The sequence below is a fragment of the Taurulus bubalis genome (assembly GCF_910589615.1).
Source record: "Taurulus bubalis genome assembly, chromosome: 4".
Classification (NCBI taxonomy): Eukaryota; Metazoa; Chordata; class Actinopteri; order Perciformes; family Cottidae; genus Taurulus; species Taurulus bubalis.
In genome coordinates this window covers 18,435,397-18,449,164 of record NC_136592.1, presented here as the reverse complement: position 1 = coordinate 18,449,164, position 13,768 = coordinate 18,435,397, and the positions used below count along the sequence as shown (strand labels likewise).

Here is a 13,768-nt window from a genome sequence, read left to right as displayed (position 1 = left end):
AGCATGTAGGGTAAAGGGGAAGAACAACTGGGTGGGCAGTGATGTTTTTTTTTGTTTAGCGGTTAAGGATTTACATTAATCAATGCATTAACTAATTTAGGGAAAGCTTGGTGGGGAAATAATGGGTCTTTTCAGCTCAGTTAATTTGAATCAGTCATAGAAGGATACACAATATAAATTATTATTTTTGTTTTTCTCTGACATGCAGATACAAGGGTTAAATTAGCAGAAAGTTAGGAAGCATAGGTAGCACACTTGCCAACCACTGCAGAGATATTGGCTCAATCCTTAATTTTTTTACCTTGCTGTACATTCTTATCAATACATGTAGCAGTGTTTATGGTAAGAAATCCAGATATGGGCCAGGTCCATGTTGCTGCACAACCAACTCCTGGTTGTTTGGAGTGCCTCCTGGCAATCCTCGCATGCTACTTTGAAAGGACGAAAGGAAAGCATCTGGCACATTTGTGTGTGTCAGGTGAGGCACGTGGTTGTCTGCTTCCTGCCAAGGCCACCAAGAGAGTTAGGAGTGATAAACATGTACATATAGTACCAGGGGGATCAAACAGTCTAAATTGGGGGAATTTTTTTCAGTTTTTTATAACCATTTGAAGGAGAAAAAACACAATACACTATAGATAACGATATTTAGCGTTAACAATCATGTGAATCAATGCGAAGAATTGTCAAAATGAACCAGGTTTACAAACACCTAACACACTCTCTTGCCACTCGATCAGTCGTTTTTTCTTTTTGTACTTTTGTGAGTCTGACACAATGAGACCAATAGTTTGTGATAATATATACAAATAATCCAGACTAAATGCAAATACAAGCATGCATTGATGTTTGTGAGACTTTCAAAAGCTTTTTTTTTTTTCACAAAACCTTGAGATAATGTTGAATATCCCCTACAGTTTTCAAATCACATTACTGACACATACAAATAGACAGAGCTCGTATTTACCATCGGTAAAACAGTAAAATCTGTTAGTTGATATTTTCAAGAAACTATCACATAAGCAAATGATAAAAAGCAGAGGTTGGATGGATTATCATTTTATAAAGTATATACTCTGCTTTCCTTTGGTAATTGTAACTGCAATAATGTCAGTGGGCACTTTACAGCAGAAAATATGCAGCTAAAGTAGCATGATAATCTATAGACTACACTATGATTACAACACAAGGACACGTCGAGGAAAATCAGATGATGTTTCTATTGTTACATGCATTTCATTTTATTTGTCAGATTTTTTTTATTGTCTATTTTAATGATCAGATATTTTACATCCAAACTTATATGTTATGTGTTTGTTATAACTTAATGATGATCTCTAAATAAGTAACAATGTTTCCATAATTTTGAATTTAATTTAATTTAATTTTTCAACTACCCCATTTGCCCCTTTCCAAGACATTGCATATATGAGACAAAATTAAACTGGTAATTTTAGTGATGCAGAAAAGATGAAATACAGCAAACAGAGAAATTGTGCAGGACATAACTGAGCCTGTTCTTGACTGTAACATAGAGGAGGTAACATTGAACACCTCTTACAATCAAATGTAGTTTTTTTATTTTTCATTGATGAAGTGTACAAATGATGATAAAATACAATACACGATAGAAGCTAATTAACTGCAGTAGCAGCAGTTCTGTATACTGTGAAAGTGAGTTGCTGCAACCGACCTTTATGTGCTGGGATGGAAGTTGTCACATGGTGTTTTTTCTGACTAAGCATTACATTTTTAGGCTTGTTGTGATTTATATTTGTGTGTTCCCAAAAGTAATTGTTAAATTTGGCATCCTTGTCTGCTACTCTAATAATTAGCATTTAGCATTATGATTTTTGCCGTCCAATTACTGGTTGCTTTTATTGAAGAGCACACAGTAAGCCAGCTGTTGTGGGCAAAGTTAAACATGCACTTGTGAAAAAGAACGTCATCAATTGTGCAGAAATTATGCCTGAACACAGCTACTTTAAAAATAAAAAGACGTAATATCAAGGTCTATTTTACTTTATGTAGAGGAAAATGTAACCATTACATTTTTGTGTCAAAAAAGAAGCAACTTTCTCATATGCAGACAATCCATCTCAGTAAACATAAAGGTTTAAATCTAATTTGGAAATAGTCTTAAATGAATACTTAATAACTCTAAATGTCTTTGGTACTCTCTTGTACAGCCTGCCATACTCACATATATACTCCGTTCTTCCGCCTATTCTTTAGTTGAACCTCCTACCTCAGCAAAACTGAATATCCAAGTGACAAAACTGATTTTCTTTTCTTTTTATGTCTCAGTGAGAACATGTAATTGCTTACTGTATGACTGAAAACTCTTGTTTAACTGTATAAAATTGTTTTCATAATGTAGCTACCAGAAGGAGGAAACCATAATATACAAATTGCATAACGGTAAATCCTGGGTATACTGTGCTACTATGAGTTTGGTCAATGCCAGTATTATGAAATGTTATGAATATTATTTATTTATTTAATTAAGTGAAATCTGATTGTAATCATACAATACCAATCTTCCATCTATATGTGTATTTGCTATGTTATTTAATTTTCTTTCTTTCTAAAGAAATACAAGTATAAAGTCTGGTCTATATCTGAAATGACCAGTTAAATGTTTGGTGATAAAACATGTGCAGCACTTTGAGAAAAACATACTCTCTCAAACTGTGTCAAACCACATACCTGCTGATAGATAAAGTCAAGAGTCACTGCATGTTACTCATCCATCCAGAGAATTGTATCTATTCCTTGAGAGAAAGAAAACTCCACTGTAACTACACACACACACACACACACACACACACACATACACACACACACACACACACACACACACACACACACACACACACAAACATGCATTACAATAGTAAACACACATGCTAGAATGTATGTCAACGCAAAAGCAATAAGCCAGCTAATGAGATGTATATTAGTGCACTGATTACAAAATATCTACGCACACGCTTTAGACTGCAAACGATGCCTCGGCTTGTTCATCATGAATCAGCGCTTTGCCTTGTAGAGACAGTTTCAGCTGCCATGCTTGTATTAGGTGTGTGTGGCTTTACACTAAAACAATATGCTTTGCTTTGTGTACCTGATGTGTATGATAATATTCACTTGTGTTTCTAATTTGTCAAATTTGTATTTATTTTTCATTTTATTTATCTGGTCACATTTACGAATTATGAAATGTGTGAACAGCTATGGTGCAGTATTCAAGGTTTTGTGCGAAAGTTTCACGGAAATTACTTTGCTGATTGAGTGTAACGGCATTTGTCAACATGCATCACCTTGTCTCTGCAAGGATTTCCACAGTGCAACTGTGGTTGGTAATAGTGAGTCAATTACTGTGCTATTGATGTGACAAAATAAAATCATTAGTCATGATCAACGCTCAGAGTGCTTTGTTGTATTGATCACCCGGAATTAATTTACAGTCAGTGATCTTTTAACTTTGTTGTGAGCTTTAGACAAGTGGAAATGCATAATAACTGTGTAAATCAGACAGTAATGAATACATTGTACATTGAGTATATTATATTCACAGTACAATGACTAGTTCACCTTTTGAAATGAACATAATGTTGTTTATAGTAACACAGGGCTGGATGGGGGTTCTGGGGCATTAACAACTATTCCTCACACTCTTTGGTACGTTGTGTAAAGTATTTCTAGTTCACTAAATGGCACCACATTTGTTGTACATAAATTATAATAGAATATTTGCAGCATGTCAGAATAATATTAGCTGACAATGAAGGTCTTAACCTTGATACAAGATCATGTAATAAAGCAGAAATTCAATTAATGTCTTAATTCAATCAATCCATTCCAACTTGATTTATTCCTGCAAGGAAATTGTATTTAGCAGCTCACCAGCCAGGGCAACAAATACACTCACAATAGAAAATAAAATAAAAACATTGTTAATCACAAACTAAAAATAGTTAATGGTTATAAGCTTTAAACTTATATGTGCAACTTGTAATACATCCACTAGTACAACTATATAAATTCAAAACATTATTATAAAGGGATTTATGCAGAACAGAGAAGACAGAAAACAGAGAAATGTATGTATATCGCAATATTTCCGAGCAGGGATGTTATATGCACATTCCCACAAACCAAATGCCACGCGTTTAACTTCATTAAGTTAAATAATAGTGTAATTGAATTAAAAGAAGATTGTGATGTTCACTTGGTTAAATAAGAGAGAGTGTTGTTGGTCCCTCAACTTCAAAAGGAGGATCTGCTTTTATGCAATTTTCTTGGCAAGATAATGATTAATGTGTGTGTGCTCTTCTTACAGTATTTTTCCCTATTCGTCACTTTGAAAGTCAGATGACAGACAAATAAAAGGAAGAGAAAGCTGCCGAACAATCAGCATGTTCTCTATGGTCAGTGATCTGTCACCATCAGACGAAATGTGTTAAAATACCACCATACGCATACATTAATGTCATGCATCATGAAAAAAGGTCCTCCGAATTATGTTTCATGTCATGATCTCTTGTCAATACTTGTTCAACTGTATGTCAGAAAATATTATTAGAACACCCTATTAGCAGATGTCACACAACTGGTAGAAACTATATCTGGGGTTTGCTGTCTCAGTCATCCATGACATTTAGATCCCTACGTTTACAATACATTTAATTCATACAATCTTGATTGCAGTACTTACACTTGAGAATTATTGTTGCAGCAAACTCGATGCTTCCTTTCCTTTTATGATAAGAGTAAGAACAAGATACTTTGATATTACGTAATTACACTATTATATCAAAAGCCCATTTTAATGATGCTACTGAAAACTAAAGCTGAAAATGATAGCTGAAAACACAGTTTAAATAATAATAGTAATAATAGTAATATTAAATAATAAAAACAAATAGATAGAATAGATTATAGGATTTTATACAATGAGTGTGAGTTTCTGCACCACCTAGCGGTCAGTGTGAAGTAGTGCAGATCTACTGCGTCCCACTCATTGGTCCCACTCTCTCGCCGTTGGTGTACTTTCAATATTTGTCTGAATAAGAAAACGTTCCCAATCTTACAAACCAACACCCAGAGACTGGAACAAAAAAGGAGTAGTGAGGTCAGGTGGGGGATCCGGTTTTGGTGTCGTTCCCGATCACATGAGCTGCGTTCACGTGACCGGGTCACGTGGTCCGATGGCTAACTGAAGAAGAGCAGCGTTTCTCAGGTTGTTGACCAGTGACGGCCAGACGGAGAACCAGGAGCTGAAGATTTTTTATTCACGCCTACAGCTGACTAACGAACTACAGGTAAATGATTTATTTTAAAGGTTGTTTTACACGGAGCGTTAACAGTTAACAGCTCACGTTAACGTTAACTTAGCTAGCTGACTGTTTCACTTCACGTAAACTAGAAGAGAATACACGAAACCTTACTTTCATTTAGTAGTTTTGGACTGAGTAACTCATTTTTTATACAAAAAGAAAAGCAATGTAAGTCCAGTTTGTTTCCATTGCACACATCGTGGTTGTTGTTTTCGATTGCCTGATTTATTTTAGGCTTCATGGTCAGAGGTGATGAGATAAATGCTGCTGGGGCTTATTTGTCCAAACACTCGTGTAATTAATTCCTTAATTAATTATTAGGACACATCGAAATGTTGAGTTAAATCCAGTGTAGGCAGAAGCTCATAGTAAAGAAAGAAAGTAACTTAAAACCTGAAGTTAAAATTAGCATGAAACTTAACACTGGGCCGCCAAGCACATTGATACAACATGGAAATGGAAACTGAAACTAGTTTAGGTGTGTATGAGAGCTGGAGGCCGCCATTCTGTCCTCTGCTTTAAACAAAAGAATAGAAAGGAGACTTGTTCACACAGGTATAGCCATGTCGGTGACACAGCAGACACCAGGGATGAAGTAAAGCTGAATATACATGAATGTATCGGAGACTTAACAACGACACAATTTCCAACCAGACTGTAAAAAAACATGAAAAAGGGAAGTTTGGACATTTCCAACCACAAAAGTGATGTGGACCTTTTATATTATTGTGTAAATCCACATCGCCCCCCTTCCTGTCAGCAGATCCTCAGCATTGTGACAAGGAATAAATAGACAGAGAACAAATAAACCAGATTTATCAGATTGTGTTTTGAATCGTTGTGGGTTTTACTTTTTATATGTTTAAGACATTCTTTACTAGTACAACACATTAACATTTGGTTCAGTTCTTTGTCCGGGAGACACAGAAATTAATATTGTAAGAGAATGAACATTACAGAATTATTACATTATTGAATTTTTTTAGTGCTTTCAAATAAATGCCACACCGCCCTCCACTGTGACTCAGCAAGTTAATGTAGCCGTTGTGAGTCTTGCTCTGCGGTAACTGTGTTGAAAGTAATTGACATGAGACTTATAGGTTTTATGCAGGTCAGCAGACTGATGGTTCGCTTCCCCAAATCACATCCAAATCATTGTTTCAGCTTCAAGGCACTTTTCTGCATGTGTGGTTGAACCACTTCTCTAAAAACTGAACAAATAAACTTGTCATTTCATGTGAATGTGTTGGTCTGGGTGTCCAAATGTTTCACTTGGTAACACAGCATGTAGATGGTTCACAGCGATATAAATCATATATAAGCTGTTTACAGCATACACAGCCAATGTAGTCACTACTGTCCCATTTTTGTTGCATTACATAATCTGAAATAATGCAAGAAAAATTGTATTTAAGAAAGTGTACTACTCATAAGAACCTGGTTTAGATTTTAAAGTGGTTGGAGTATGTTGAGTTGTCATTCTGGAAAGGGGGATTTTCTGGTCTTACTTCCCCTTGTGTACTATTTCCTTATGATACTTCATTGGTCTCAGTCATGTGATATCAAACCAGTTTCATTGAAATTCATATTTTTTCTGTTCCTCGCTCTCTCATACACACCTGAGGTGTTTTCATTGTTTTTTCTTCTGCTTTCTCTGTAATAGAAACACTCGTGCCTAAACAGGTGTGCAAACTTACAGGTTACTAAGACAGGCCCTTGTTCTTCAGAGAAAATCTGTGCGGCAGTGTGCCAATGTATGCACTGTGTAGAAGTCTATTAAGCTCCTACAAAAGTTCATGTCAAGTTGTGTTTGTCAACAGACTGATTCAAAATCAGTGTTTGCTCATCTTGCTTGGAACACAACACGGTAAAAAAAAAAAAAAAAAAGAATATCTGAATGGAAAAAGAAAAGTTAACATTTCCGGTCTTTCTTTTGTAAAAAGCTGTTTATGCTCCGCTGCTGGTCCTTTTATTAAAATAAAGGTTGAAGCTGCATGTTAGTTCATCCTATCAGGTTTATAAAGAAGCACAGTGTCTGCACTATAATTGCTTTTTCTGGACTTGGAGCATCCTGCTTATACAACCAATGCCTCTATCTAATGGGCTACGTTATGATCTATAATGGACTCTTGTCTGCAGCTGATATCAACTCTGACCAGTGCATTTCACCTCTGATAAAGTGGTCTCATGTGTACCATTCGAGAGCATACAAAGATTGTATCTAAAAACTGGAAGAGTGCATACATTTGCATTGGCTGGATGTGTTTTCTGCAGCATGGCGGAAATATGAGGAGGATGTTTTATTATTTGGGCTTTTCTGACTGAAACCCAGTCAATCTAGTATTGAAAGGTCATGTAGATATAAATCTAAGTTATTGGTTGAAATCACGGGACTGCTTGTTGTGCGTGTGCGTCCTGCTTATGTAGCGTGTTTATCCACTTGAGAGGTCTGTGAAGAGCATGACTGAGGATAAGAGGTTTTCCACTGTTCCAATGTTCCACTTGTAGCTGTAACCAGAGTCTCAACGCCTAGTCAACTGTGAATGTTTTTTAGTTTTTTCAGCTTTCAGTTTCAGGTCTCAAGTTTCAGAAGTGTATGTGTGTGTGTGTGTGTGTGTGTGTGTGTGTGTGTGTGTGTGTGTGTGTGTGTGTGTGTGTGTATTCAATCATATCATTGCATTGTCTCAGGCTTGTATTTATTTACAAGTGGAAGACAATTAATTTACTCACACACTGTCACACTGTCTCACTTTGGTTATGTATTTTCAATAAGATTTCCAACCTAGACTACTTTATGTACAGTCATTTGGGGTTATTAAGTACCACTGTTTTTTCTAGCTGAGAATGAAGTTGCCCTTCCTCTGTTTGTGTTGTAATCCTCGTTTTATTAACATAGCCAGGTTGGCCGCTCATGCTTTTAGGGCATACTTATGCTTGTGAGTGTGCCCCACTGGCTAGCTCACGGCCGTGGCTAGCTCACTAGCTTACGGCGTAGTGCCCACCCTGCGGTTTCCCCGTCCGATAAACATTCTGAGCTCTGTCAGCACTTTGCTGTAGTTTGAGCTGGTAGCACCGTTAGCTGCAGCTGTATATTAGCATGCATATAATATAGGTAAATCAAAATACATTCAGGGTTCCATGATCATGGTACGGTTTAGTGATGGAATCAGCATGTGTGCAATTAGATAACGATAGCTAAATATGTACAACAAACAAATAAACTCGTCCACTTAATTTTGTATTTTTCAGGCAAAATGTGGCGTTCAGCCTTTCTGTTATTGGCTGCCAGCTTGTCGGTGAGCCTGGCCAGACCCCGCCTCAAACCACTGTCCAGTGAGATGGTCAATTACATCAATAAGGTCAACACTACTTGGAAGGTGAGTTTTTAGTTTTTAGTTGTTTTAGTTTTTTCCAGCTTGGGAGCAGTTCAATTTGACTTAATCTCCCTCCTCTCTCGCAGGCTGGCCACAACTTCCATAATGTCGACTACAGTTATGTCAAGAGACTCTGCGGTACGATGCTGAAGGGACCGAAGCTGCCAGTCATGTGAGTCACAGGAAATGAACTTTAGATTATTATTTCATTATGCTAGCATATCATTGAGTAGTTGCTCTGCTGTACATCCCCCAATTATATATGCACCATGTACATTTGTATATACAAACACAAGCAGTGGTTTCAGGGTCATGGACCAAAACTCCACTCCTCACATGTCCACTACAAAATGGAATATCCATCAAGTCGGCCTACACTGCAATTGTAAGCTGTAATGGCGCACAGTAATACTCCATAACAATTTTTTACTCTGCAGCGTTCAGTATTCTGGAGACATGACGATCCCTACAAACTTTGACTCCAGAGAGCAGTGGCCCAACTGTCCCACTCTGAAGGAGATCAGAGACCAGGGCTCCTGTGGATCCTGCTGGGTGAGTTAAAACTCAACTGCTCAAAAGATGTGGCCACATTAATTTTTATTCAGATTTTCTAGGGCAGAGGTAGACATGCCGTATCTTAACCAATAGCACACGAGTATTAAGTGTACACAAGTGTTTTTAATATGTTGAAGTGCCCTTTCATTTGCATGGCACATTACTTCTTGCACAGCCCGTCATTTATTGTAGTTTTAATGGGATTTGTTTGCACCCGCATTCCACAAAGACACTTGATTGAGGGAATTCTTTATATGATTGTGAATTTTGATTGTGGTTGACATTCCCTTTTTCCAGCTGTTAAGTCATAACATGCTTTGAAGGGCTTAGCAATCTAATAATGAAATCTCCCCATAAATTCTGTGAGTGTGTCTGTCATGTCTTGTTTTTTCTGCCCACAGGCATTTGGTGCTGCAGAGGCCATCTCTGACCGAGTGTGTATCCACAGCAATGCCAAGGTCAGCGTGGAGATCTCCTCAGAGGATCTGCTGACCTGCTGCAAGAGCTGTGGCATGGGGTGAGAGGCAGTAATGTGGGAAAAGTTTCACTCCTTTCTTGTCTAAAACTGTTCCCAGTAGATGATCGCAGTGACCTGCTTTATGTGGCCCGTACCATATCAATACCAAACCAAAGGTTTTGAAATTTTAATTACTTGGTATTTAATGGGAGGAGACAATGAATTAACTCAATACAAGCTCTCCATTAATGACCTAATAGGAAGATATAAGTCTGATAATGTAGAGGAATGCACTGAGTCAATACACAGAATTAGTATCTGCGACGAAACTGACCTTATTAAGTGAATCGGGCTATGACTTAACTGATCCATATGAAATACAGTGGCCTTGATGTAACGTGACAGCAAGATGATTCCATGGAGAAAACAGGCGCTATTAATTAATCAGTTCTTGGTATTAGAAGATGCAGTACAGCTGCAAGAGGTAGGCTTCAGAATCTGTATTGGTTGAGATGCCTCCCGAATTTTGTGCAGTGTGAACATTCACAGTTTGGAGGCAGGGAGTGCATAGTGGTTGTTTGTAAAAGTGGATTAAAAAAAACTTTGTTTTCTCTATTTAGCTGTGATGGTGGCTACCCTGCAGCTGCCTGGGACTTCTGGACCACTAAGGGGCTGGTCTCTGGCGGCCTCTATGACTCCCACATTGGTACGTTTTGTGTGTGAGACTCCCGCAGTGGTGCATGTGTGGTGTGTACAATTCTGATCTTTGTGTCTTACTCTTTGTGAGTGCAGGTTGTCGGCCCTACACCATCCCCCCCTGTGAACACCACGTGAATGGCAGCAGACACTCCTGCTCTGGGGAGGGTGGAGATACACCCCAGTGCGTCTTCCAGTGTGAACCTGGATACACACCCAGCTACAAAGTGGACAAGCACTTTGGTAAGAAAAGCTGGAGAAAAATAAACTTACATAAATACCTGCGTGGGAGTTATAAGAGTTAAGCATGCTAACATTAGCTCTGTGTCTTTTCATACACACCAGTATTTAGTATATAAAATAATATTTAATAATAATAATATTTGTTCTGGTTCTTTGATTTTTTTTTTTCTCCAGAAAACATGTTTCTATAATATATTGTATTATAATGCTTGGCTGATATTTGATGAAAGCAGTATGAAACACAAAAGGGCAATTATTTGATTAGTAAACAGACTCAGCTGGAGCATGATTTATTATCATGAAATATGTAAATATATATGTAAATTCTGGTTACTCAGACAATTTATTAATAGGTGTTAATACATCTAGAACCAATAGTCAAAACTTGATTTATCTATTACTAACGTGTATATATTTAAACTAAGTATCTTACACATACAATAAAATGTATTAGATGTTTGATAAAGACTAAGTGTTCACCTTTGGATCCAGTCATGTGCCATTAATCACTCTAGTATGTCCTACAAGCAGTATGTTTATGTCCTATAATGAGCCTAACCCTAATCTTCTGAATAAAGCTGTGTTTGCACACCCACACACACACACACACACACACACACACGCGCGCACACACACACACACACACACACACACACACTCTTGGCACAGGTTCCTAACTCAAAAGTGTGTTGCAGGTAAAACGTCTTACAGCGTGCTGTCAGAAGAGAAGGAGATTCAGAGTGAGATATACAAGAATGGCCCAGTAGAGGGAGCCTTTACCGTCTATGAAGACTTTGTGCTGTACAAGTCTGGTAAGAACGCCTGCACCATGAACAGACAAATGTAGAACAAACACACAGAATACTGAGTGCTTGTACACCCGCAACCTGTTGAGAACAGGTTAAACGCTGACTGACGATTTTGCTCAGTGATTCTTGAAAATTATGTTTCTAACTTTCTCTCGCACACACTTGAACTGAAGCTCTTGCCTCCTCTCTATCGTGTTCTCCTTCCTTATTTTTTTCTCCGCAATTCCAGGTGTGTATCAGCATGTGTCTGGGTCTGCGTTGGGTGGCCACGCCATCAAAATCCTGGGCTGGGGAGAGGAGGATGGTGTTCACTACTGGCTCTGTGCCAACTCCTGGAACACTGACTGGGGTGATAATGGTGAGCAAAGATGCATATGTTATATAATTTAACTAACATTTATACCAATAGTCACGATAATACTATGTATCTGTTTATAAACAGTATAGCCTTCCTAGTTATATGTATGAAGGACATGGAATATTCAGAATCCCTTCAATGTAATACAGTCGGGCGGCTGCAGCTCATTGGATGAGCAGTTTGATTCTCACTGCATGTCGAAGTGTCTTTGAGCGAGACACCGAACCCCAAGTTTCTCCCCGGACGTTTTACAGCAGCTCACTGCTCCTAAATGTGTAGGATGGGTGAAATGCAGATGTGAAATGTCATGCACCTGTATGTATATGACGATTCTAATAAAGTTTATGTTTTAATACACCAACTGCAGCCTCAACTGAACACATTGTTGAATCAACACCTGACAGTGTCACACACACTTTTCATACCCATCCAAAACTTGGATACCGAAGTACTTTCAAGCTAATACTATTTGTGTTAGTGTTATTGTTATGTTTAAAAATAATGTATGTGAATATTTGTCTGCATCAGGTTAAAATATGCAAAGTTGCCTAGCAGCCGTTCTAAATATGAGACACAAATATACCATATGTGCTCACAATTAGTAAAGTAAAGTATCTCTATATTTAATACTTAACAATAACAATTGCTAATGTTGGGTCAAATCTATTCTTTTTTGTAATGTATGTAAAGTGCCCTCTGGTCTGTTCCTTTTTTTTCAGGATTCTTTAAGATCCTGCGAGGATCGGATCATTGTGGTATTGAGTCTGAGATTGTGGCTGGGATTCCCAAATAGATTCTAAGGTAAGAGAAAACTATATAAGGGCAATATTAATATAAGTATTGGCCTTATACAAACTTTTGTTTACTTTGTGGCTATACAGAATAACGCTGCCATTCTCTTGCACCCTCCCTAGTATAATGTTATAAACCTGACTGGAATGCATGGCTTTGTATTTGTGCTCAAGCCTCATAGCTGTAGCTGTACCACTCCAGTAGCTCCCATTTCAAGTCTGAGAAGCTATTGTCTTTGTGAAATCCTCAACAAATGTATTCATGTAGCTCGAGGTCTGTGCCTTACTGACACTATTTCTCTCTTACAGGTTTTGAGCTACGGTGTTATTACTTAATCACTGGAGAGCAACACACTCAAAATGTCGGCTCCTTTACTCTTTTGACAGCTTTTAGTCCGTAAAAAAAAAAAAAAAAAGCCCTCTAATCACTTTGCACACATTGCATGTTTGACAACAGACTCAATAGTAACCTTCACCTAATCTATTAGCAGATAGAGTATGTGCTTGAGCAAAAATCAGCATTATTTTATTGAAGGTGTTTTTTGCAAATGAGCTGTTGCAAGGCCTTGTTCCCTTATCTCTTATAGCAATGTTGCACAAGAGGAAAATGTTTTTTTTAATGCATAGGTGCATTTAATTGTTCTCAGGTGATTTGAAGCATATTGTCACTGTTGTAGAACTTTATTTGTTCCCTATGGCATCACATTTTTGATACTTGCAGAGAGTCTTGAGCAACTCAGCTTATGATTGGGAGAAATTCCAAGACTCGGCCTAATACAACAGAGACTGTGTCTAAATTTTAATGATTTCATATTTTATATTTTATTCAACATTATTTCTCAGTGCCACAAATGCTACTCCATAATGTTAGGATGTACCATTGTGATTGGTGCCTGTTAGTGTTTTTTAATTTTGACTAAAATTGAGAAATTGAACTTTCTTTAAAAAACATATGGTTGCCAATGGGATGTTTTTATTGTTTGCCTGTATCGATCAAAATATCAGCACATAACTGTTTTATGTTCTGAAATGAATAAAACAACATGGTTTCCAATTTTGTGTTTTTACTCATGAATACAGACGCTGGTATTTTAAATCAATTTGCATTTTATGTGACTGATATGCACGCCTGATGGGATTGAC

At 37.5% G+C, this 13,768-nt stretch overlaps 1 protein-coding gene across 1 annotated transcript; it reads left to right on the top strand.

Annotated features, from left to right (window-relative positions):
* Positions 1–5,214: 5,214 nt before the first annotated feature.
* Positions 5,215–13,679, top strand: ctsba (cathepsin Ba). The gene is made up of 11 exons (XM_079217124.1): positions 5,215–5,327; positions 8,592–8,719; positions 8,803–8,888; positions 9,154–9,268; positions 9,673–9,788; positions 10,349–10,434; positions 10,521–10,667; positions 11,363–11,479; positions 11,706–11,834; positions 12,554–12,635; positions 12,935–13,679. Exons 2-10 carry the CDS (start codon positions 8,597–8,599, stop codon positions 12,625–12,627), a joined length of 993 nt encoding a protein of 330 aa, XP_079073250.1. The 5' UTR covers positions 5,215–5,327; positions 8,592–8,596; the 3' UTR covers positions 12,628–12,635; positions 12,935–13,679.
* The last annotated feature ends 89 nt before the right edge of the window (positions 13,680–13,768 follow it).